The sequence below is a fragment of the Heterodontus francisci genome, chromosome 48 (assembly GCF_036365525.1).
Source record: "Heterodontus francisci isolate sHetFra1 chromosome 48, sHetFra1.hap1, whole genome shotgun sequence".
Classification (NCBI taxonomy): domain Eukaryota; kingdom Metazoa; phylum Chordata; class Chondrichthyes; order Heterodontiformes; family Heterodontidae; genus Heterodontus; species Heterodontus francisci.
In genome coordinates, this window is record NC_090418.1 from 4918674 (window position 1) to 4943389 (window position 24716).

General features: G+C 43.0%; 1 protein-coding gene across 1 annotated transcript; it reads left to right on the forward strand.

Moving 5' to 3' along the window:
• The first annotated feature begins 6188 nt into the window (after positions 1-6188).
• LOC137357600 (eukaryotic translation initiation factor 4E type 2-like) lies at positions 6189-24716 on the forward strand. The gene is made up of 7 exons (XM_068024060.1): positions 6189-6376; positions 12926-13040; positions 20324-20458; positions 21713-21817; positions 21923-22075; positions 23052-23188; positions 23945-24716. The coding sequence occupies exons 1-7, from the start codon at positions 6357-6359 to the stop codon at positions 23982-23984; spliced, it is 705 nt and encodes a 234-aa protein (XP_067880161.1). The 5' UTR covers positions 6189-6356; the 3' UTR covers positions 23985-24716.

The window sequence follows — 24716 nt, forward strand, 5'->3', positions numbered from 1 at the left end:
TTGATTTTGAAGAGGAGGGGAGTTTGCTCAGGTGTTCTAGCCAATACTTACCCTTAATAGTACTAAGACAGATTAGTACTCAGTATCTCATCACTATTTGTGTGAGGTTGCTGTGTGTAGTTGGCTACCTCATTTATTGGTGGACAAGAGGACAGGTAGGTGCAGGATACAGTGTGGCTACATTACCATCTTGTGACCACAACCTGCAACCACAGTGTCACAGGCACCTACTTAGATAAGGAATTTTATTATAACATTTTACTTAGGTATTGTCAATGTTAAATGTTGGCAAATCCATAAAGTGATTGAGCATATGAAATACACTGAAAATTTAATTTGTAGTTTGAAGAGAATGATTAATTTCTTAAGATTTTGGAAAGCAGTTCAGGTAGTGTTACTGAAATTTTTTTAGATTTGTTCTTCGGATGTGGGTGTCACTATTGCCCATCCCTAATTGTCATTGAGAAAGTGGTGGTGAGCTGCCTTCTTGAACCTTTGCAGTCCATATGATGTAGGTACAACCGCAGTGCTGTTAGGGAGGGAGTTCCAGGATTTTGAATGAACAGCGATATAGTTCCAAATCAGGATGGTGTGTGACTTGGAGGGTAACTTGCAACTGGTGGTGTTCCCATGCGCCTGCTGCATTTGTTCTTCTAGGTGGTAGAGATCGCGCGTTGGAAGGTGCTGTCTAAGGAGCATTGTGAGTTGCTGTAGTGCATCTTGTGGATGGTACACACTGCTGCCACTGTGCACCAGTGATGGAGGGACTGAATGTTTAGGTCGTGGATGCAGTGCCGATCAAATGGGCTGCTTTGTCTTGGTAATGAGTTTTTTGAATGTTGTTGGAGTTGCACTCATCCAGGGAAGTGGAGAGTATTTCATCACACTCCTCTCTTATGCCTTGTAGATGGACAGGCTTTGGGGAGTCAGGAGGTGAGTTACTCACTACAGAATTCCAGCCTCTCAACTGCTCTCATAGTCACAGTATTTATACAGCTGGTCCAGTTAAGTTTCTGATTAATGGCAACTCCAAGGATGTTGATGGTGGGGGATTCAGCGATGGTAATGCCATTGAATGTCAAGGGGAGATGGTCATTGCCTGGCACTTGTGTGGCTTGAATGTCACTTGTCACTAATCAGTCCAAACCTGAATGTTGTCCAGCTCTTGCTGCATGCAGGCGAGGACTGCTTCAGCATCGGAGGAGTTCTGAATGGCACCAAATTAAATATTTACTTCATTGTTGGTTGGGACTGTCATTGAATTAAGTATCATTCTTTGAATCTTTGTGAACTATGATAGGGAGATAATCAAATTTCATACATGTAATGCAGAAGATTGTGTGAATTAATTTGGAGGAAAGATGGAATTATTTATTTACTTGTTAGCGGCTGGTCAGGGAAGATTGACATTATAAGTGATTTTTAAATTGGCATGCTGTGGTTCAGAGAGTCAAGTATCTTTGTGAGAAGGAGGTGGGTCTGACAGCAAGGTTTGTTGAGATTCAGAGATGAGAGCTATCATAGAATCATACAGCATAGAAGGAGGCCATTCAATCTATGTGCATGTGCCAGCTCTTCAAAAAAGCTATCAATTCCCATTCCCACATCCCCTGCTCTTTCCCCATAACTTTTTTCCCTTCAAGAATGTATCCAATTCCCTTTTGAATGTTACTATTGAATCTCTTCCACTACACTTTCAGGCAGTGTAATCCAGATCACTGTGTAATTTTTTTTCTCGTCACCTCTGGTTCTTTTGCCAATCAATGACAATTATAATTATTAGAATATGTGATCTATGATGAGGACTGTCCTCTGGTTACTGACTCTTCTGCCACTGGGAACAGTTCCTCCTTATCCAAAACCATTAATGATTTTGGACCTAGTTATCTTCTGCTCTAAGGAGAACACCTGCTTCTCCAGTCTGTCCACATAACATAAATTTGTCTACCCTGATAACATTCTACTAAATCTCTTTTGTAACCTCTCTAAGGCCTTGACATCCTTTCTAAAGTGTGATGCCCATAATTGAACATACTACTCCAGTTGCAGCCCAAGCAGTGTTTTATAAAGGTTTAGCATAACTTGCGTTTTTTGTACTCTATGTCTCTATCAATACAATCCAGCCTCTCGTATGCTTTAACAGCCTTCTCAACTTTGTCCTGCCACCTTCAAAGATATGTATACAAAGTTTCCCTTTAAAATTGTACCATTAGTTCATATTGCATCTCCCTCCTTCTTCCTTCCTACCAAAATGTATCACTTCACACTTCTCAGCCTTAAATTTCATCTGTCATGTGTCTATCCATATCACTAATCTGTCTAAGTCCTCCTGAAGTGTTACCAACCTTCTCATTGTTTACTAAATTCCTGAATTTTGTATTGCCTGCAAACTTTGAAATTATACCCTGTGTACCCAAGTCCAGGTCATTTACATCAAAAAGAGCAGGGGTCCTAATACTGACCTCTGGGGGACACCACTGGATAAATCCCTCCAGTCTGAAAAACAACTGTTCAGCACTACTCTCTGTTCTCTATCCCTTAGCCAATTTTTTATCCACGCTGCCACTATCCCTTTAATCCCATGGCTTTAATTTTGCTGACAAGTTTATTATTTGGTACTCACCACCACCTTCTCAAGGGCAATTAGGGATGGGCAATAAATGGTGGCCTAGCCACTGGCGCCCACACCCCATGAATGAATAAAATAAAATTTGTCAAGTGCCTTTTGAAATAGCGGCTGTGGGATTATTTCACATCCACCCGAGAGGGCAGATGGGGCCCCGGTTTAACCCCATCTCATCTGAAAAACCTCACCTCCGACACTGCAGCACTCCTCCAGTATTGCACTGGGAGTGTCAGCCTGGAATTTATGCTTGTGTCTCTGGAGTGGGACTTCAACCAAAAGAGCCATCCACAGCTGATAGCCAACTTAAGTTCCATTATATTGTTACCAATTTAAAAAAAAACTTGTACTCAATCCAATAATTTCCTTCATTTAACTCATTTTTCTTTCCCCTTATACCACTGGTATTTTGTCCTCTTCCTCAACTGTATAAACAGTTGCAGAGTATAAATGTGTTCCCATTCAAGGGTCCACTATGCTATAATAAATAACAAGAAGAAATGCTGGAACCACTCAGCAGGTCTGGCAGCATCTGTGAAAAGAGAAACAGAGTTAACGTTTCGGGTCAGTGACCCTTCTTCGGAACTGACAAATATTAGAAAAGTCACAGGTTATAAGCAAGTGAGGTGGGGGCGGGGCAACAGATAACAAAGGAGGTCTAGATTGGACCAGGCCACATAGCTGACCAAAAGGTCACGAAGCAAAGGCAAACAATATGTTAATGGTGTGTTGAAAGACAAAGCATTAGTACAGATTAGGTGTTAATACACTGAATATTGAACAGCAGCAAGTGCAAACCTGAAAAAAAACAGTCGGTAAGCAAACTGAACAAACTAAGATGAAATGAAATAAATGCAAAAAAAAAATGTAAAAAAGAATGTAAAAAAAGGAAGAAAAAAATAACTAAAAATGAAAGTAAAATGGGGGGCTGTCATGCTCTGAAATTATTGAACTCAATGTTCAGTCCGGCAGGCTGTAGTGTGCCTAATCGGTAAATGAGATGCTGTTCCTCGAGCTTGCGTTGATGTTCACTGGAACACTGCAGCAATCCCAGGACAGAGATGTGAGCATGAGAGCAGGGGGGAGTGTTGAAATGGCAAGCAACCGAAAGCTCAGGGTCCTGCTTGCGGACTGAGCGGAGATGTTCCGCAAAGCGGTCACCCAGTCTGCGCTTGGTCTCCCCAATGTAGAGGAGACCACACTGTGAGCAGTGAATACAGTATACTACATTGAAAGAAGTACAGGTAAATCGCTGCTTCACCTGAAAGGAGTGTTTGGGGCCTGGGACAGTGAGGAGATAAATGGGCAGGTATTACACCTCCTGCGATTGCAGGGGAAGGTGCCATGGGACAGGGACGAGGTGGTGGGGGTAATGGAAAAGTGGACCAGGGTGTCGCGGAGGGAACAATCCCTTCGGAATGCTGACAGGGGAAGGGAGGGGAAGATGCGACTGGTAGTGGCATCACGCTGGAGGTGGCGGAAATGGTGGAGGATTATCCTTTGGATATGGAGGCTGATGGGGTGAAAGGTGAGGACAAGGGGAACCCTGTCACGGTTCTGGGAGGGAGGGGAAGGGGTGAGGGTAGAGGTGCGGGGAATGGGCCGGACACGGTTGAGGGCCCTGTCAACCACAGTGGGGGAAATCCTCGGTTGAGGAAAAAGGAGGTCATATCAGAAGCACCGTCATGGAAGGTAGCATCATCAGAGCAGATGCGTCGGAGACGGAGAAACTGGGAGAATGGAATGGAGTCCTTACAGGAGGTAGGGTGTGAAGAAGTGTAGTCGAGGTAGCTGTGGGAGTCAGTGGGCTTATAATGGATATTGGTAGACAACCTATTCCCAGAGATGGAGACACAGAAGTCGAGGAAGGGAAGTGTCAGAGATGGACCATGTAAAGGTGAGAGAAGGGTGGAAATTGGAAGCAAAGTTGATAAAGTTTTCCAGTTCAGGGCGGGAGCAGGAAACGGCACCGATACAGTCATCAATGTACCGGAAAATGAGTTGGGGGAGGGGGCCTGAGCAGGACTGGAACAAAGAATGCTCGACATATCCCACAAAAAGACAGGTATAACTAGGACCCATGCGGGTACTCATAGCAACACCTTTTACTTGAAGGAAGTGCATGGAGTTGAAGGAGAAGTTGTTCAATGTGAGAACAAGTTCAGCCAGGCGGAGGAGGGTGGTGGTGGATGGGGACTGGTTGGGCCTCTGTTCCAGGAAGAAGCGGAGAACCCTCAAACCATCCTGGTGGGGGATGGAGGTGTAGAGCGATTGGACGTCCATTGTGAAGAGGAGGCGGTTGGGACCAGGAAACTGGAAATTGTCAAAATGACGTAGGGCGTCAGAAGAGTCACGGATGTAGGTGGGAAGAGACTCGACCAGCGGAGAAAAGATAGAGTCTAGATAGGAAGAAATAAGTTCAGTGGGGCAGGAGCAGGCTGACACAATGGGTCTGCCGGGACAGTCCTGTTTGTGGATTTTGGGAAGGAGGTAGAAGCGGGCTGTCTGGGGTTGCGGGACTATGAGGTTGGAAGCTGTAGAGGGAAGATCTCCAGAGGAGATGAGGTCAGTGACAGTCCTTTGGACGGTGGCTTGATGTTCGGTGGTGGGGTCATGGTCCAGAGGGAGGTAGGAAGAAGTGTCTGTGAGTTGGCGGTGAGCTTCTGCAAGGTAGAGGTCGGTATGCCATACGACAACAGCACCACCCTTGTCTGCAGGTTTGATGACAATGTTGGGGTTAGACCTGAGAGAACGGAGTGCCTCAAGTTCAGAGGGGGACAGGTTAGAGTGAGTGAGGGGGGCAGAGAAATTGAGATGACCAATGTCTCGCCGACAGTTTTCAATGAAGAGATCAAGAGCGGGTAAGTGGCCAGGGGGAGGGGTCCAGGTGGAGGGAGAATGCTGGAGGCGGGTGAATGGGTCTGCTGGTCGGGGGGAGGACTCCTGGTCAAAGAAGTGAGCCCGGAGGCGGAGGCGACGGAAGAAGAGCTCAACGTCATGCCGAGCGCGAATTTCATTGAGGTGGGGGCGTAAGGGGATAAAACAAAGACCTTTGCTGAGTACAGAACGCTCAGCATCAGAGAGGGGGAAGTCAGAGGGTATAGTGAATACACGGCAAGGGGTCAGATCAGAAGGGATGGGGTCAGAGGGAAGTGAAGTGAAGCTATATTGAGGCTCACTGCCCAGACTGGGTGAGGGGTGGGAGGAGAAGATTATGCACCATCGCTATCAATATGCAACAAAGGGAACAGATGATTAACACTGGAGGCAATGACCTTGGCTGATGTGAATCATTAATCTGGCCATTCAGATATTGACTACGTATTTCCAGCATTTACTTGTTTTTTTTAAATGAGATTTGTACTTAAGGTTTTCTTTTCATCTCATAAATCTAATTTAAAAATCGCCAGATTAAAAAAAATTCAACAGCGCAGTTGAGTAAGGATAAATGCCAAATACTTAATGCTTTGCCTCAGCCCACACAGAGAGACATCATTAAGTTGAAAGGTTTTGAAAACGAGATCGTTGCAGTTTGTCCTGAAGCACTTGCGGTGGTTATCACACATGCGCATTCGGGGCCGCTCGGGATCCACCTCATCGTTGCGAGTCCGGTATATTTTTTTTAAAAGTACCCAATTTTTTAAAAAATTAAATAATTATTAACGGTAGCACCCAGCACTTTACCGAATACCTGTTTTCGGTATTTTGTTTCCTGTGGGAGCTCCTTGGAGAAATGAACAATAAATTCCAAGCGTAAGTCAACTGTCATTTATTTTTGCCAGGAGAAAACTTTTCGGCAGGCGGTTTACGGCTCGAGCCGCATTCGGGCGACCGGGAGGAAGTCCCGCCCCTGCTTGCCTGCCTGCCTCGCTGATTGGTGGGTCGGCAAAAAAAGGCGGGCGGCGGGAACCTATTGATTGGTCGCCGCCGCGTTACTCAAAAGCAAAGTTGTAACTTGCTTGCGCAAGGTTGGTTGAGGCACAACAGGTGCCTTTCATAATTGTTGTTTCCCTGCCTCACACCTGCAAATACCGGGGCGGGGCGGGGCGGGGCGGTGAGGTGAGTGTGTGTTGGCAGACTATTCAACCATGGGGGGCTTCGCAGATTAGCTTGTACCTCCCGCTCCCAGGCCACTGTACGGAGTAATAAAAGTACTGCTGGATGCTGGAAATCTCAAATAAAAACAGAAAGTGCTGGAAATACCCAGCAGGTCAGGTAGCATAAGTGGCGAGAGAAACAGAGTTAACGTTTCAGGTCTTTGACCTTTCAATTGGATGGAGGTGAGATCAGCCACGACAACGTTGAATGACGGACAGGTTGGAGGGACTGAATGGCCTCCTCTTGCTCCGATGTTCCTAAATTGATATCCACACACGCCTTTTCCTATAGGTAACCACTTGGTAATAATCAGCAGCCAGTGTATTTGCCTAATCTCCACCCTGGAGCCTTTGGACACTATAGACAACAGTAGAAATGCCGTAATAAAAACAAGAAATGCTGGAATCGCTCAGCAGGTCTGGCAGCATCTGTGAAAAGCGAAGCAGAGTTAATGTTTCGGGTCAGTGACCCTTCTTCAGAACTGCCGTAATTGGCCATGGTACCAGGGCTGCCCACTCCTGGTTGGTTATGCTTGTCCAGAATGTTTAAATTGTAGGTCCTGGGGGGCTGGGAAATAATATAAACCAGCAAGGACAGGTGTAATGATTGAGAGGTACTTAGTGTAGTGTAGGATATGGGCAGCAGAGTTTTGGAGGGTAGAACATGGGAAGCTGCCCAGGAAAGCAATGGACTAATTGAGGTTGGACAGAAGTATGGATGAGGGTTTCAGCAGCAGACAGGCTGAAGCAGGGAAAAGGATTAAAACATTCCTTAAAAAGAAACTTCAGATAAAATTGCAGCAGAGCTCAGGCTCTTGATCTTAACAATATGGTGTAAATTGACGCTTGAGTGAATGATGCACTGACATAAGTACGTTCCTTTCAATAAGATGGCTTGTTCAGGCGAACACTAAAGAGCCCAAGACAATAGTTGAACAAAAGCTTTGCACAGGGCGACTCAAAGTGCTTCAAAATCGATGGGTTACCTTTGAAGTGCTGCTGTTGTTATGCAGGCAAATGTGACAACCACTCCCTCCACCATTGGAGTACTGATTGCAGTGTGTACGATCTACAAGATGCACTGCAGCAATTTGCCAAGGGTTCTTCAAAAGCATCTCCCAAACCTGCAGTTCCACCATCCAGAAGGACAAGGACAGCAGATGCATAGAAACATCATCACCTTCAAGTCACATACTATCCTGAGTTGGATATATATTGCCATTTCTTCACTTTCACTGGGTTAAAATCCTGGAGCTAACTACCCAGCTTCATTGTGGGAGCACCTTCGACATAGGGACTGCAGAGATACAAGAAGAGTGTCAGCATTGGCTGAGTGATAGTACTATCATCTTGGAGTCAGAAGTTGTGATTTTGATTCCCAATCCAGACCCTTCAGCACAAAACTAGGCTGACACTCCAGTGCTGTACTGAGTGGATGCTGTCTTTCAGTTGAGCATTTAAACCGAGGCTCTGTCTGCCCTCTCAGGTGAAAGTAAAAGACCTCACGGTGCTATTTGAAGCAGAGGGAAGAAGAGTTCTCCCTGGTGTCCTGGGCAATATTTATCCCTTAACCGACAATGACTTATATTTGTATAGTCCCGTTAATATCGTAAAATGTCCTAAGGTGCTTTGCAGGAGCGTTATCAAACAAAATTTGGCACCGAGCCATGCGAGGAGATGTTGGGGTAGATGACCAAAAGCTTGACCTTAAAGGAGGCTACAGTGGTTTAAGGATTATTTGGTCATTATCTCATTGCTGTTTGTGGAACCTTGCTGTGTGCAAATTGCCACTTTATCTACATTACCACTGTGAATACAGATCAAAAGAGCTTCAGTGGCTGTAAAGCACTTTGGGACATTCTGAGGTTTTTTTTATTAATTCACAGGATGTGGGCATTACTGGCAAGGCCACCTTTTATTGCCCATCTCTAATCTCCCTTGAGAAGGTGGTGATGAGCTGCTTTCTTGAATTCACCTGATTAGCTTGCTAGGCCATTTCAGAGGGCATTTAAGAGTGCTGTGGGTCTGGAGTCATAGGCCAGAACAGGTAAGGATGGCAGATTTTCTTCCTTAAAGGGTATTAGTAAGCCAGATGGGTTTTTATGACAATCTGGATGTTTTATGGTCATCATTACTCTGATACTAGCTTTTTATTCCAGATTTATTTACTTAACTGAAGTTAAATCCCCCAGTTGCCATGGTGGGATTTGAATTCATGTCTCTGGTTCATTAGTCCAGGCCTCTGCATTACTAGTCCAGTAAATAACCACTTTGCTACCATACTCTGAGGGTACATGAAAGGTGTGACAGAAAATGCAAGTTCTTTTCTGAAGGGCAGTTAAGGATGGGCAATAAATTGGCAGATGGTTGTGAAGTGTGTATCGTGATGCATAAGGTGTCCCAACTGTGTGGGATGGTCTAGATGGACCAGTATGTCTCTACCTTTGTCATTTTTGTATGTTTGTAAATGGTGTAAAAAAAAAAGGAAGTGTTGGAAGGGATGATTGAGGGTTTGGTCAAAAAGTGACTAAGGAACTATAAGAAATTCTAGCACAAAGAAAATAGATAATGCCCTGTGAGACTCATTGGAGAGAATTTGATTAACGTCTAGTCAAAAAAAAAATGCAAACTTCAAATACTTCTTATGTTTTAATCAACATTGCATCCTCGTGGAGCTACATGGACCAAATGTAGATATTTGCAGCATCGCTCACCTTGTTTATAATTGTATACTTCAACCCTGATCAGTTGCATTCCACAAAACATAATTCCATACCAGCAACACAGATATTGTTTCTGATAATATTTGAAGTTTGCATTTGTCAATATTAACTCTGAACCATAACCCTACAATCTTCATGTACTTCAAATATTTATCCTATTTTCCCCATAGAAAATACAATGGTATTTGTCTTAGCCATTCCCTGTGGTAAAGCATTCCATGCTCCAGTAACAGGCAAAGAAATTTCTCCTTTCACTGTCTTAGTTTTGGTTTTGAATTGATCATCCCTTGTTACTGACTCTCCAACTACAGAATACAGTCTTTTTCTATTCACCCTATCAAAGCTCACCATTTTAAAAACCTCCATTAAATCTCTCAGCCTACCCTGCTCTAATCGACATAGTCCTTGTATCTCAGGTCTCTCCTCATAACTATAGTTTCCTATCCCTGGTATTATCCTGGTGGACCTAACCTGTAGGTTCTCTATGACTTTAATGTTCCTTATATAATGGGACATCAAAGCTACATACAGTACTTTTAACTGTAGTCTTAACAAAATGTTTTGTACAGATTTATCATTACTTCAGTACTCTGTGCCCTACTTATAAAAATCAAAATGTCTTTGGACATTTTTATGACTTCATGTAGCTCCACCCTTGCTTTGAAGGAGTTAGATATTTGAACCCCTACTGATTCTGTTCATCCACGCCCTTTAATGTCTTTGCCTTAAATGTAATTCAAATATTTTTCCAGCTTCGCCTGCCTCTGAAGGTAGTGACTTGCTGAGATTTGATTTCACAGATATCTGCAACTGTTGCATATTTTGTCCAACTTGTTCCTTATGTGTCTGTCTAGACAGTGAGTGCCAGCAGGCAATTCGTGCATGAGGGCATCATAACTCAGCCTGCAACTATCTCACTGATGTCAGTCACATACAAAACTTTACAGCAGTGGGTCATTGGATAATGGTCAGGAGCAGGAATCTTGGGTGATTTATCTATCTGTAGCCCAGGAATGTTCATAGCGCAACAGTAGGGGAGAAGGGCAGAAAGAAGCAGCTCAAGGTTCCCACGCCAGGGACCCTACTTGAAAGCATATATATCCAGACATTGGGCAAGGACAGGATCAGACTCTGTTGCGAAACTCCATATCGCCTACTTGCCGCACAGGCTCGTATAATTGAGAGGTCCCAGATGAAAGCCAGTGCCCGTGGAACTGTATCGCACAAGAGAATTGATGCATTTATGAAAGAAAGGGAGCAAACTGATCAGATTAGTGATTAAACTTAGGATATCAATCTATTATCACTACACAATTTGACCCTGAGCATTATAGTGACAGAAGCAAAACCAGATTGTATCTGATTGAGGTTTATATTTATTTCTTTTCTGACGAAATATTTATCAGGTTTCCTCTGCTAAGAATGTTCTATGTGCCTGGTATGTTGTGATAGAAATTGTTGTTTAATCTCTAGTTATGCTTGTCTCTGGCCATGCTCAGCTACGTCCAATTCACCCTTCTCAGCCCATTCTCCACTCTGTACTCGAGCCTTTATATTCCAGCAGCTTCCCTTCATGTCACTCATCTATTCATATGTATTTTTTCCCTTTTCTTGTTTTCTGCCCCTCCTCTTCTGAAGGTGCAGACGTTTGCTGGAGTGCAGATGCTAACAGTTCTCTGGCATCTTGACCCACCAGACTATCAGGAGTTTTCAGTATAATTCACATATGTTTTAGATGGTGTTTGATGGCAAATTGTGGAAAAGAGAATTGATCTCAAGCAATATTAGTGCAAGCATGGCTCAGTTGGCAGAGCTCTCTCCTCTGAGTCAAAAGCTTCAGTAGCTTCAGTCCCCATTTAAGGATCTGAGCACATAATCTGAGTGATACCTCAGTACTGAGGGTGTGCAGCACTTTTGGAAGTGGCATCTTTCAAAGGAGATATCTGCCTGTTCAGATGGATATGAAAGAAGCCGGTGTCCTAGCCAACATTCATCTCATCCAGCACCACCAAAATCAGATAATCCAGTCATTTGTTCATTTGCTATTTGTGGGGCCTTTCTGTGTGAAAATTGCTTCTGCATTTGCCAAGAAGTCAGTGACTGCACTTCAAAAGGCGATTCATTTGATGTGAAGCACTTCCTGAGATGTCCTGAGGCAATGATAAGCTACCAATTAAATATAAGCATTTTCTTTACCCTCAGCAACAACTTGCATTTCTACAGCATCTTTAACATAGTGAAATGTCCCAAGGTGCTTCAAAAGAGCCATCATCAAAAATCTATTACTCAGCTTTAAAATTAACAATTAATCTGGTGTCGATTGCCATTTTCAAAAGAAAGTTCCAAACTTCTACCCCCTTTGTGTAGAAGTGTTTCCTAATTTCACTCCTGAAGGCTTTTTTTCACTATGTCCCCTAGTCCTAGACTCCCAAACCAGCAGAAATAGTTTTTCTGTATCTAACCTACCTGCTTCCCTTAATATCTCGAAAACTTTGATAATATGACCCTTTAGCCTTCTAAATTCCAGTGAATACAACCTTAGTTTGTGTAAGATAAGAGCAAAATACTGCCGATGCTGGAACTCTGAAATGAGAACAGAAAGTGCCAGAAATACTCAGCAGGTCTGGCAGCATCTGTGGAGAGAGAATCAGAGTTAACGTTTCAGGTCTGTGACCCTTCATCAGAACACCTAGTTAGTGTAATCTCTCCTTGTAATTTAACCCTTGGAGTCCAGGTATAATTCTGGTAAACCTGCACTGCACTCTCTCCAAGGCCAATTTATCCATATCCTCACGATCCTCTATAAAAATGTTTCTCTTGTTCTCTGTCCTAAATCTCTGCTTTGTTTTTTTTTTGTTTGATAATTGTTCCTGTAAAGTTCCTTGGGACATTGTACCACATTAAAGGAGCTATATAAATGCAATTTGTTGTCATAACTCTGGCCCCTGTTCTGGTCCCCTGAAATGATGGAATTAGTTTATCTCTGTGCCATCCTTTCATAATTTTAAATGCTTCTATCAATTCATCACTAATCTTGTTAATTGTAATAAAAATAGCCCCAGTTTTTCTAAGTCTTTTTTTTTGCTTGTATTCTCTCATGACAGGCACTATCCTAGTGAATCTATCTGTCCTCAACATCCTTCCTTTAGCATGGCATCCAAAACTACACACAGTACTGTAGTTTTAGGATGGAGCCAACATTGTTCCTTGACTTTTGTATTCTGTATATTCTATACCTCTTGACATAAAGCTCAGAATGCATTACCTTTTTTAAGGCCTTATCCATGTGGTCCTGCTTTTAACATCATGTGAACCTGAATAGCTGATAATGGATAAGTATTCCATTTTCTAGCACAAACACCCCTCGACATGATGGGCACAAGATTTGCACACAAAAGAAGGATTTCTAATGGTGAAATTCCCTCTGGTTTCATCACTATTTTTTTTCTTATCATTATCATGTATACGTTCTATCTTTTTAGTCTGAAAGATGATGATAGTGGAGACCATGACCACAGTGAAGAGAGCGAGTCATTGAAAGAAAAGGAAACAGAAATATGTGACCAGGAGAAGACACAAAGCATAGCCAAACGAAAGGTAATCGTTGACATTTCCTTAAACAGCCCTGTAACAAGCATTGTTGCTATAGTATTCATAGGATGCAGTAGGATTATTGTTTACAGAGCAGCAAAATTACCGAGCAGGATTTTTGTGGTGGCGTTGGATCATGGGTGTTGACTCTCAAATGTGCAGCACCAGAGTAATGCAGCATGGGTTTATACCTGCAATTCTGCAGTTATCAAGTTATCTGGATGGATAGCGGAGGATCTGCTGGCACCTAACTCCTCATGTTGCAGTCATTCCTCCCAAATGAACAACTTTAGGAGCCAGTTGGCAGGTTTCCATGCAACATTGGTGCATGCACAAGTGATCCAGCATCATCCCAGTGACTTGTAGTCAACTTGGCTATGTGTAGCATTTGACTCAGAAGGTTATGGGTTCAAGGCCTTGCTGTAGAACTTTATTGCAGAAGCTAGGCTGGCATTCTAGTGCAGTACCGCTGTGAGACATTAAACTGAAGCTGTGTCGGTTCAGATATAAAAGTTGGCACATATTGAAGAAGATCATAAAAACAGGAGCAGCCCATTCAACCCATCCATCCTGTTTGCCATTCACTTAGGTTACACATCATCTATAATCTAACTCTATCTACCCACCTTGGCTCCATATCGCCTAATACCCTCAGCTAGCAAAAAATCTATCAATCTCAGATTTCAAATTTATTATTTGAGCTAGCATCTGCTCTTTGTGGAAGAGAGTTCCACACTTCTACCGCCCTTTATGTGAAGAAGTGTTCCCTAACTTCTCTCCTGAATGGCCTGACTCTGATTTTAAGATGATATCCCCTTGTCCTAGGTTCCCTAACAGTGGAAAATGTTCCTCTATACGCTATCAGTTCCTTTTAAAAATCCTAAAAATCTCAATCAAATTGCCTGTTAACCTTCTATATTCCAGGAAATACAAGCTTAGTTTATGTAATCTCTCCTCATAATATAATTCATAGAGCCTTGGGAGTCCCTGTGTCCTGGTCCACCTTCCTGTTCTTCCAGGGTATTAATTGCCAGTGAAGCGCTTTGAGACCTCCAAGGTCATGGAAGTTTTCTTTTTTCACTTGGAAGATGGGGCCTAAGAGAAGGTCATCTGGTTTGCCATCTGGTGGTACAAGTGAGGTTGAGAAATGAAAAGCACCAGTCCCGCATCCAACCTACTTATAATGCCAACTCAGAAAACCAGCAGATGTTGTTCAGCTGCTTCAGAAAAGCTAACAAAATAAAAAAAAGGCAATGAGAAGTCGAATGTTAGAGGAAGGAGGGTGTGTGCAGGGATGCAAGGCAGGGTGTCACAATAGATTTTTAAAAGGAGGATAAGAACTTTAAAATCAACATGCGGAGGTACAGGGAGCCAAAGCAGCTTGGAAAGGTGATGGGACTGTGGAACTTTGTGCAGTTGAGAAAGAAAGACTTGCATTTATATAGCACTTTTTACAACCTAAGGACGTCCCAAAGCGCTTCCACAGTCAATACCTTTTGAAGTGTAGTAATTGTTGTAATGTAGGAATTGTGGCAGCCGACTTGTGCAAAGTAAGCTCCACAGACAGAAATTTGCTTGTTAATGATGTTGGTTGAGAAATAAATGCTTGCCCAGGATACAAAGGAGAACCCCCGCTCTTCTTCAGAATAGTGCTACCGGCTGTTTTACATCTACCTGAGAGGGAAGTAAGGACCTCATCCGAAAGGTGGATGCAGGCGTTTGTGATTTGACTGAGTTGAAGTTTTTGGAGGCTTGATGCGAGAAAGACAGCAGAGAATTCAAACCCTTGAGTTGACTGGACATACAAGATAACACTAAATTATTTCATGATAAATGAGTTCCTTATCATCGCCCCTCTTATTCTCATGCCCTAAATTTTACTAAGTTTCAAATTCAGATTATTTTTTCGTGGGATCACCATACTGAATGCAGCTTGTGACTAGGTTAATCATTCACTTGAATTCTGCTTAACTCAAAACCAACAGCTGGTTCACCTACAAATTTGCCAAAGTTCAAACAAAATAGATCAGTCTGTATAAACAATGGGGAAGATTGACATTTACAAAAGATAATGGCCTTGAAAATCCATGGCCATTCGGTTTACTGCTACTGTAATTATATGCAGCGGGGGACGTTGAGCTGTGGGTGGGGATTTTGAACGTCAGACTCTCCATGACCCAGGCCTTCATTATTCAGTGTACGGATGCTGCAGGTGTATCATGTGAGACCTAGCCTCCCAGCGGTAGATGTGGAATATGACCAAATCCTTGAAAGTTTGACAGCATAATTAAAAAAAAATTTTTCCCTTACAGCAGGGGACAGCCACACTTAGTTTGCAAGCTCCAACAGTCCTACCTTCACTCTTCCCATCACCAACCCCAGCTGGGACACCTCTGCTACACATTCTAGCGCTGCTGCAATGGCAGGTAGCCCAGATGCACCCTTGATGGCATGGGCATCCACCATGTGGGAGCATTCTCAGCTCTGGAGTACAGTAGGTTGTGGATTCAAATCCCACGCCAGAGACTTGAGCAGTCCGTGTAGAAATGCAGCAAGACCTAGACAATATCCAGTGGCAATGTTAAGTGGCAAGTAACATTCGTGCCACACAAGTGCCAGGCAATGACCATCTCCAACAAAAGAGAGTCTGACCATCGCCCCTTGACATTCACTGGCATTACAATCACTGAATTCCCCACTATCAGCATCCTGGGGGTTACCATTGACCAGAAACTGAACTGGACCAGCCATATAAATACCATGGCTACAAGAGCAGGTCAGAGGCTAGGAATCCTGCAGTGAGTAACTCGTCTCCTGACTCCCCAAAGCCTGTCCACCATCTACAAGGCACAAGTCAGGAGTGAGATGGAATACTCTCCACTTGCCTGGATGGGTGCAGCTCTACAACACTGAAGAAGCGCGACACCATGCAGGACAAAGCAACCCGCTTGATTGGCACCCCATCCACAAACATTCATTCCCTCTTCTACCGACTCACAGTGGCAGCAGTGTGCACCATTTACAAGATGCACTGCAGCAATGCATCAAGGCTCCTTAGACAGCGCCTTCCAAACCCGCGACCTCTACCACTTAGAAGGACAAGGGCAGCAGTTGCGTGGGAACACCACCACCTGCAAGTTCCCCTCCAAGCCACACACCATCCTGATTTGGAACTATATCGCTGTTCCTTCACTGTCACTGGGTCAAAATCCTGGAACTCCCTTCCTAACAGCACTGTGGATGTACCTACTCCACATGGACTGCAGCGATTCAAGAAGGCAGCTCACCACCACCTTCTCAAGGGCAATTAGGGATGGGCAATAAATGCTGGCCTGGCCAGCGACGCCATATCCTATGAACAAATTTTTAAAAAAGCACTTGGGCTGTCTCTCCCAGTGTAAATAGTGAGAGAGTGCTGAACTGTCAGAGGTGCTGTTGTTCAGGTCAGATGTTAATCCAAGACCACGTCTACCCTCTCAAATGGATGTAAAAGATCCAACATTGTTGTCTATGCGAGCTTTCTGTGCACAAATTGGCTGGCGCATTTCCTTCATTATAACTGACGATACTTCAAAAAGTACCCTATTGGCTGTGAAGCGCTCTGGGACAACCCGAAGTCATGAAAGACACTATAGAAATGCAAGTTCATTTTTTTTTTACTGGATACTGGTGTAAGTGAATGAAGGAACACCCTGCCCCTTCCACCGCTAAGTTTGGTAGGATAGGTGGCAGATAACCAGGGCATGCCTTGTTTATTTCACGGCATATTTCAGAGCTGCTAAATACAAATAAATTGAGTCAGTGGAGGTTTTAGTCAGGATTAGTTTGTACCTGAAGAGCCGCAGTATTAACACCAAGCTCATCTCCATGTTGTAGGACCAGACTGTTTTTCCATTGCAAGTTTAATTAAAGTTACAAATGTCCCGGGGTATCTTGGATCAAATTTACACTGCAATAACAGCATAGAAACGGCCATATGGCCTAACTAGTCTATGCCAGCATTTAATCTCCACATAAGTCTCCCCCAGCCCCGCTTCATCTAGCCCATCAGCATATCCTTCCATTCCTTTCTCTCTCTATGTGCTCATCTAACTTCCCCTTAAATGCATCTGTACAGTTTGCCTCAACAACTCCATGAGGCAGTGAGTTCCCCATTCTAACCGCTCTCTGGGTAAGGAAGTTTCTGCTGAATTCTTTATTAGATTTATTGGGTGACAGTCTTCTATTTATGACCCCTAGTTCTGGTCTCCCCCACAAGTGGAAACATCTTTTCAATGTCTAACCTATCAAAACAGCTTCATAATTTTAAAGACACTTTTAGATCACCTCTTTTCTAGAGAAAAGAGCCCCAGCTGTTCAGCTTTTCTTGATATGTTTATCCTCCCAGTTCTTCTATCATCCATATGAATCTTGTTTACACCTTTTCCAGTGCTTCTATATTCTTTTCGTAATATAGAGACTAGAACTGTGCACATTACTTCAAGTGAGGTCTAACCAAGGTTCAATACAAGTTTAACATAGCTTTTCTTTCAGTTATCTCCCTATAGAAATGAACCCCAGTGCTTTGTTTGTTTTCATTTATGTCTTTGTTAACCTGCATCACTACTTTTAGTGATTTCTGTATTTGCACCCCAAGATCCCTTTGTTCCTCTATCCCATTTAGACTCTTTTATCCAAGAAGTACTTGGCCTCCTTATTCTTCCTACCAAAATGCACCACCTCACTTACCTATATTGAAATTCATTTGTCAAAACATCGGACAAAATAAATTGTCACTGAGCAGAGACAGATGTAGCATCATTTCTATTGGCACTATCTTGTCAGTTTGCCCATGTTATTTCAGTCGGTGTTGCTGCTCTTGTGCTTTTCGAACCCTCTCTCTCTTTCTCGTGTGTTTATCCAGCCAGTGCAGGAGCCTTGTAATCAGGCAGTGTGCCTGCGCATTAGAAGCTAAAGGGAATCCCGGTGGCCAAAGAGATGATTCTGCAGACCGCTGCAAGGGAAGTTTGAATTGGCTGATCTTCATCAGCAAACTCAGGCAAGCGGACACGATCCCAAATAGCGACTGCATAAAATGCAGGGGTTTTGCAAGTAGAACTGCAAGTGTAGAGGGGCAAGCTATGAGAAAAGGTTAGACAAATCTAAGCTGTGCAGCCAAAATGAACTGATAACTGTGTAAAGATAGAGGGAGGGGAAGTAAACTTTGTTCAATTATCAAAAGTATTAAGTAAGCGTATATGGTATAAGCGATATAAACCCAGTTGTTACTTTTCTGTGCTCATTCAGATGAGGGATGTTGGTGCTAGTTAATGAACCATTTCCTTTTGCATTACCTAGTGTTGGCATCAAGCACTCCCAAGCCAGGCACAACAAAGCCAGGTGCAGAATAAATCTCTGTCAAAGTGCCTCAGCCCCAACTTCAGAAGAGTACCCCCTCCCTCACCAGCCATCCTCATGGAGTGATGTTGCTGATTAATGCCAAACTCCCAGAAGGAACTAGATTGAAGACTGACCAGGATCAATTCAGCCTGTCAATTTCATTCATAATCTTGAAACCATCAATTTGACCATCTCAACATTTCTTTATTTATCCCAAAGAAATAAAAGCCCATCTTTTGTTTAAACTTCACTCACAATCAACGACCCACAACCATCTTGGTTTCTATGTTCTTTCAGGGGCAAAAATATTCTTCCTATGATGAGGTGACCAGAGTTCTGTGGTAAATGAAATGCTGTCAGTGGTAGGAAACAGATCAGTGCACTTGCTCCCGGACATAGCTGAAGATACTGAACAGACACCAGCTGTTTCCCCAGAGGGAAGTATGGAAGGCCAGGCAACCTGTGCTGCTCTTGCAGACCTCCTGGCCAGAGTGGTTTTACCTACAGAGCAGTTAATACATAGTATGAGATTCCTGAAATAAAGCAAAAAGGTGTGCATAACTATAAAACAGAGGTGTTCAAAGGCGGCTCCCAAGACCCAGTATCCAGTTCTCAAAGCCCAGACAGCTCCGTTGTATTTGCAGATTTAAGGTAATTGGCAAAGGAACTAGAGGCGACATGAGGGAAAGAAAGTTGCACAGCTATTTGTTATGATCTGGAATGTGCTGCCTGAAATAGTGGTGGAAGCAGCTTCAGTAATAACATTAAAAAGAGAATTAGATAAAATACTTCATTGAATTGTAGAATAGCACAGCATGAAAGGAGGCCATTTGAAGAGCAATCCAGTTAGTCCCACTCCCCTGCTTTTCCCTCATATCCCTGCAATTTTTTCTCCTTCAAGTATTTATGCAATTTCCTTTTGAAAGCTACTATTGAATCTGTTTCCACCATCCTATCAGATTATTGTATTCCAACCCCAAACCACTCATTGCATAAAAATGTTTTTTCTCATGTTGCTTCTGGTTGTTTTGCCAATCAATTTAAATCTGTGTCCTCTGGTTATCCACCCTTTAGCCATTGCAAACAGTTTCTCTTTATTCACTCTATTTAAACTCTTTATGATTTTAAACACCTCTATCAAATCTCCTCTTAACCTCCTCTGTTCTAACAACTGCAGCAGTCTATCCACGTAACTGTAATCCCTCATCCCTGGAACCATTCTACTTAGTCTCTTCTGTACCCTCTCCAAAGTCTTCAGGTCTTTCCTAAAGAGTTGTGACCAGAACTGGACACAATACTCCAGCTGGGACCAAATTTTACATAGTTTTTTTATAACTTCCTAACTTCTGCATTATCAGCTCTATTGTTAACCTGTCCCGCTACCTCAAACGATTGTCCCTATATCTCTCTGTTCTTCCACCTGCTTTAAAATTGTACCATTTTACTTGTATTGTCTCTCCTCATTTTTCTTACCAAAATGTATCACGCTTGGAAGGAGGAAAACATGCAGGGATACAGGGAAAGAGCTGGGGAGCTGGACTAATTGAACAGCTTTCAGAGTCAGGACAGACACAATGAGTTAAATGGCCTCTGTCTGTTCTGTATCATTCAACGATTCTGTGTTTCTTCCTCATTATTTTATGCTTTTTCATTTTTGAAGGAGTTTGGCCAGGGCTGTTGCCTCATTGGCAGATAAATTCTATTTCAGAGCACCAAACTCTGCTAGTACCTGCAGCTTGAGACATATACAAATTAATGTGAACATGGATTTAAACTCTGTACAGGTCCATGAGGCTCTGTGATACACACCTAAAGCCCCTTTAAAGTCAAAAAGCTTGAGAGCCGTGGTCGAAGGGGGAATAGAGTTGCAAAGTGCTGTTGATTCATTTTACAAATTGTGGTTTACACAGGCAGTGACACCTGGAGCTGGTGAGCACCCTCTACAGTATAACTACACCTTCTGGTACTCCAGGCGCACACCAAGCAGACCAGCCAACACCCAGAGCTATGAACAGAACATTAAACAGATTGGAACAGTCGCGTCAGTAAGTCACTTATAACAGTGATAGAAGAACGGATTTTTTGTTTTTTGCAAATACAATATAGTGCCGACTAGTAACAGGGAGAGGATGTCAATGCTTTCATTTCTAGTGAATTGTGTAACAAAAGCTGTGCCGTATATGATTATAAAGGGTGAAATTCAGGATATGATTTTGCTACTGAAATTGAGTAACATGCCCTTGAACGGAGATGAGTTGCTTATACTGACTGAAGGAAGCAGAATTCTCCTCTCGGTCTATCAGCAATAACACATGTCATAACGTATACTTTAAATGCTGATGTGACATAACTCCTAATCTGGAATATTTGTATTGCGATGTCCAGATGGTTGCATCATCTGTTCGATCTTCACAATCTGGACTAATGAATAGGTTTTAAAACTAGAGAGGATGAGCAAAAAATCCTTTGCCTTTTTAAAAACAAAACGGAAGGGAACTTTGAAAACATTGAACAGATAAGACGAGGGAACAACTTGTTCTCATTATCTTAATTTGCGGAAAACTTCAGTTCTTTACTGCTGCCAGAAAATATTTAGATTAATGTCCCATGACAAAAATTAATTTTACATATTTTTAACCTTGTTCTTCAGCCCGGTTGAGAGATGGAATTGTTTTTGTGATTGTTGGGGATGTGGTCCAAGAGACGAAGCAGCAGGGGGTCTGAGAATTAAAGTTCTAGTATTTGAGGGGGGGTGCAAGAGATGTATTAGTGCGTATGGGAGCCGAAGCAGCCGAGCAATTTGGTGTTGGCGAGGGGGTGCAAGAGATGTAGTATTTGCATGTGAGCGAACCCGAGTGACAGTGTTTTTATGTATGTGAGTCTGAGAAACAGGGTGCTTTTGTGAGAAAGTGGATGGGGAAAAAGGTAGAGATGTGAAGGATGCTAATACAGTCCATCACCCTGTGTACACTGACCTGCATTGGCTTTTACCCTTCCGTTGCTCCACCATTGGTAGCTGTGCCTTAAATTGTCTCGGCCCTGAGGTCTGGAACTTTCCTCCTAAATCGCACCACTTCTGTCTCTCTGCCCCCCCCTATCTTCCAACCACCTCCCCCCCCCCACCCCCCGCCGCCATCTCCGCTTTGGGATGTTTTACTACTTTAACAGCACTGTATAAATGCTCTATCAATCGGGATCAGCTGTTCCTTTTCATGTTATTAGCACTGCACTGATGTGATTCACGTGACTGTATAATTGCAGTTTACCGTTGCTCACTTACTAGTAACTTGCTCTTCCAGGTAGAACAGTTCTGGAGATTCTACAGCCACTTGGTGAGGCCGGGTGACTTGACAGGGCACAGTGACTTCCACCTCTTCAAAGAGGGTATCAAACCCATGTGGGAGGTGAGTGAAAAGGGTGCCATACTGGTTTTAACTCATGGCTTTGCTTCATTCGCACCCAAAACTAAAATTTATCAGCCAATACTAATCTGATCTATCTCACTGCAGGATGAGGCCAACAAGAATGGTGGTAAATGGATAATACGCTTACGCAAAGGCCTGGCATCCCGATTCTGGGAGAATATCATCCTGGCGATGTTGGGAGAGCAGTTTATGGTTGGAGAGGAGATCTGTGGAGTTGTGGTGTCGATCCGGTTTCAAGTACGTCAGTGGTGGCAACTGGGAGTCAAATGTCTAGGGGGCTGTGTTGTCATTCGAGAGGATTTGCAGGCAAAGGCAGCTTTTTGCAGCAGCCTGCACCAGAACTCTGTAATTTTCTGATTAAACAGCTTAGTGCCACAGCAGGCAGTTTACAACTTTTGTAATTGGAGCTTGCCCACTGTCAAAAACACATTTGTCATGAAATTTAAGGAAAAAATATAGGATAAAGTTCTAGGAACAACATTTGAACTACCACATGACAAAAAACAGTGGCTATGGAACAGCATTTCCTGTCCCATACAGCAGAACGGGAACAATATGAGGTTAAGTTTGAACCTCATACAGAACAATCAGATAAATACACATTTCATACAGGGTGCTTTTACATTGGGAGACTCCAGTCAACAGCAGAAATGCAGTCCTAAGCAAAAATAACTAGACCTGCAGGGACAGCATTGTGACAACTTGGTTCAGTGGTATCATTGTCTAAAAGTCTTGAAGGTCATGAGTTCAAGCCTCACTCCAAGATTTGAGCACCTAATATAGACTGACACTGCGGTACAGGACAGAGGGAGTGCTGCATTGTAAGAATTGCCATCTTTCAGATGAGAAGTCAAACCAAGGCCTTGTGTGTTTTTTCGGGTGGATATAAAAGGCCCCATGACAGTATTTGAAGAAGAGCAAGGGAGTTCTCCCAATGTCCTGGCTGATATTTACTCCCCCAACCAACGCCACCAAAACAGATTAACTGGTCGTTCATACATTGCTGTCTTTGGGATCTTGCTTTGTGCAAATTGTCTGTCTCGTTTCCTACTTTACAGCAGTGAATACACTTCAAAAATCAATTCATTGGCTGTAAAGTGCTTTGGAACATCCTGAGGTTGTGAAAGACGGTTTTTGCTGTATATGGGACTTTCTATGTTGAAAATTGGCTGCTGTGTGAAAAATTCTCCTGTTTAACTTTTTTCACTTGCAGGAAGATATCATTTCGGTGTGGAACAAAACAGCCAGTGATCAAGCAACTACTGCTCGGATACGTGACACATTGCGCCGTGTTTTGAACCTACCGCCTAGCACCATTATGGAGTACAAGACGCACACAGACAGTATCAAGTAAGATTGGCTCACCATCAATTCTTACTGAGAATTGAACGATAGATAACTCATCAACAGCTCCCCGCAGCTGTGAGTGAAGTAAATGCTTAAAGAGATGCTGAGCCTGATGACTAGGTTGGTCCCAGGTATCATTCTCAGTCTGTGCTGAGTTAAACTGATCTCATCCAGAATGGTTCAGTGCTCTTGAGATAAGGAAGAAGGAATGTCAGCCAGGGTTTGTATCCCTAAACATACTCTGTAAAATTTCTCTCTGACCTCACCACCCGCCCCCCCCCCCCCCTCAGACAATCAAAACGAGTCCAGGAGATAAAACAGACTGAGTGTTAGCTTGAGGCGATGTTTTAATATATTAATCTTTGAAATTAGTCACCTAATTAATAAGGGCATATTATAATTATTTTACACTTATAAAACTGAAACCTAATGGACTAGGGGTCTAGTCTATTTTAGATTATTGTTAACCTGGCTCAGCACCCATGTTACTGCTACTGCTTGTTACCAGCATCAATTATCGGTAATCTGTTAGTGTCTCCCAGCTATCCTTTAATCTGTGTCTGGTTGTTTCTGGCTGCCTAGTGCTGTGTGATCTGTGTTCCAAACTCACCTGCTGCTCGGTAAGTATTCTCTCCTGATGCTCTGTGGGCAGGGGCTTTGTGCACGATGCTTGGTGAGTAATTGTTTCCAGTGCTCTGTGGCCGATCGCTTCTTGCTGACCCATGCTGCTTTGAGTCACTGTTTTGTCTGTCATTTCAGGGACAATTCAAGCTTCCGGAACACGAAGATTGCAGTGTAAAGCAGAATTCCATGGAGCGCATCACCTCAGTCTGGCAAGACAACTGAACTTCAGCAGTGCAGTGTCAAAGCGCAGAGAAACGATGGATTGGTGTTAGACACCCTGTCACTTTGACTTTACATATTGCCTGTCGGCAATTACAAGTCCTTGAAAGCCATTTTATTTCTGTGCGAATTTTTTCCCTCTATTGAATGCAGCGGTTTATCATGGAACCTTTAGTGGGTTTCTTGTCAGCCATATAAGAGTGGGAAGGCGCATCCTGATTGTGGCTCTTTTTACAGCACTCAGACTGTCATCCATTTTGCTCTGTCCCCATTGGCAGGCTCTGACCTCATACATTACTACGAAATCTGATTAGATATGTCATCTTAACCCTTCAATTGCTGGACAGAACATTTTTCGTGCTACTTGTTTGAATTTCCAGTTTCTGTGATAGAATGAGGGCTAAAATGCACACAGTCTTTCAGAAACAAATTTTCTAAGGCGCTTGAAATGGTCCTGAGGATATTATTGTGAAAAGGCTTAACATGTTGGTATTAAACTCCTTAGTCTTAGAGAGGTGCTGACACATATCAAGTAAATAAGTTACTGCTTCATTTATAATAGTGCACAAAGGAATTGAGTATTACCAAGTTAAACCTTTGCTTCCACAAAATAATTTCAGCGCCACTATTCCCCAAAGATATTATAATTATTGTATTGTTACAATAAAAGAAAATAATATTTTTGCCA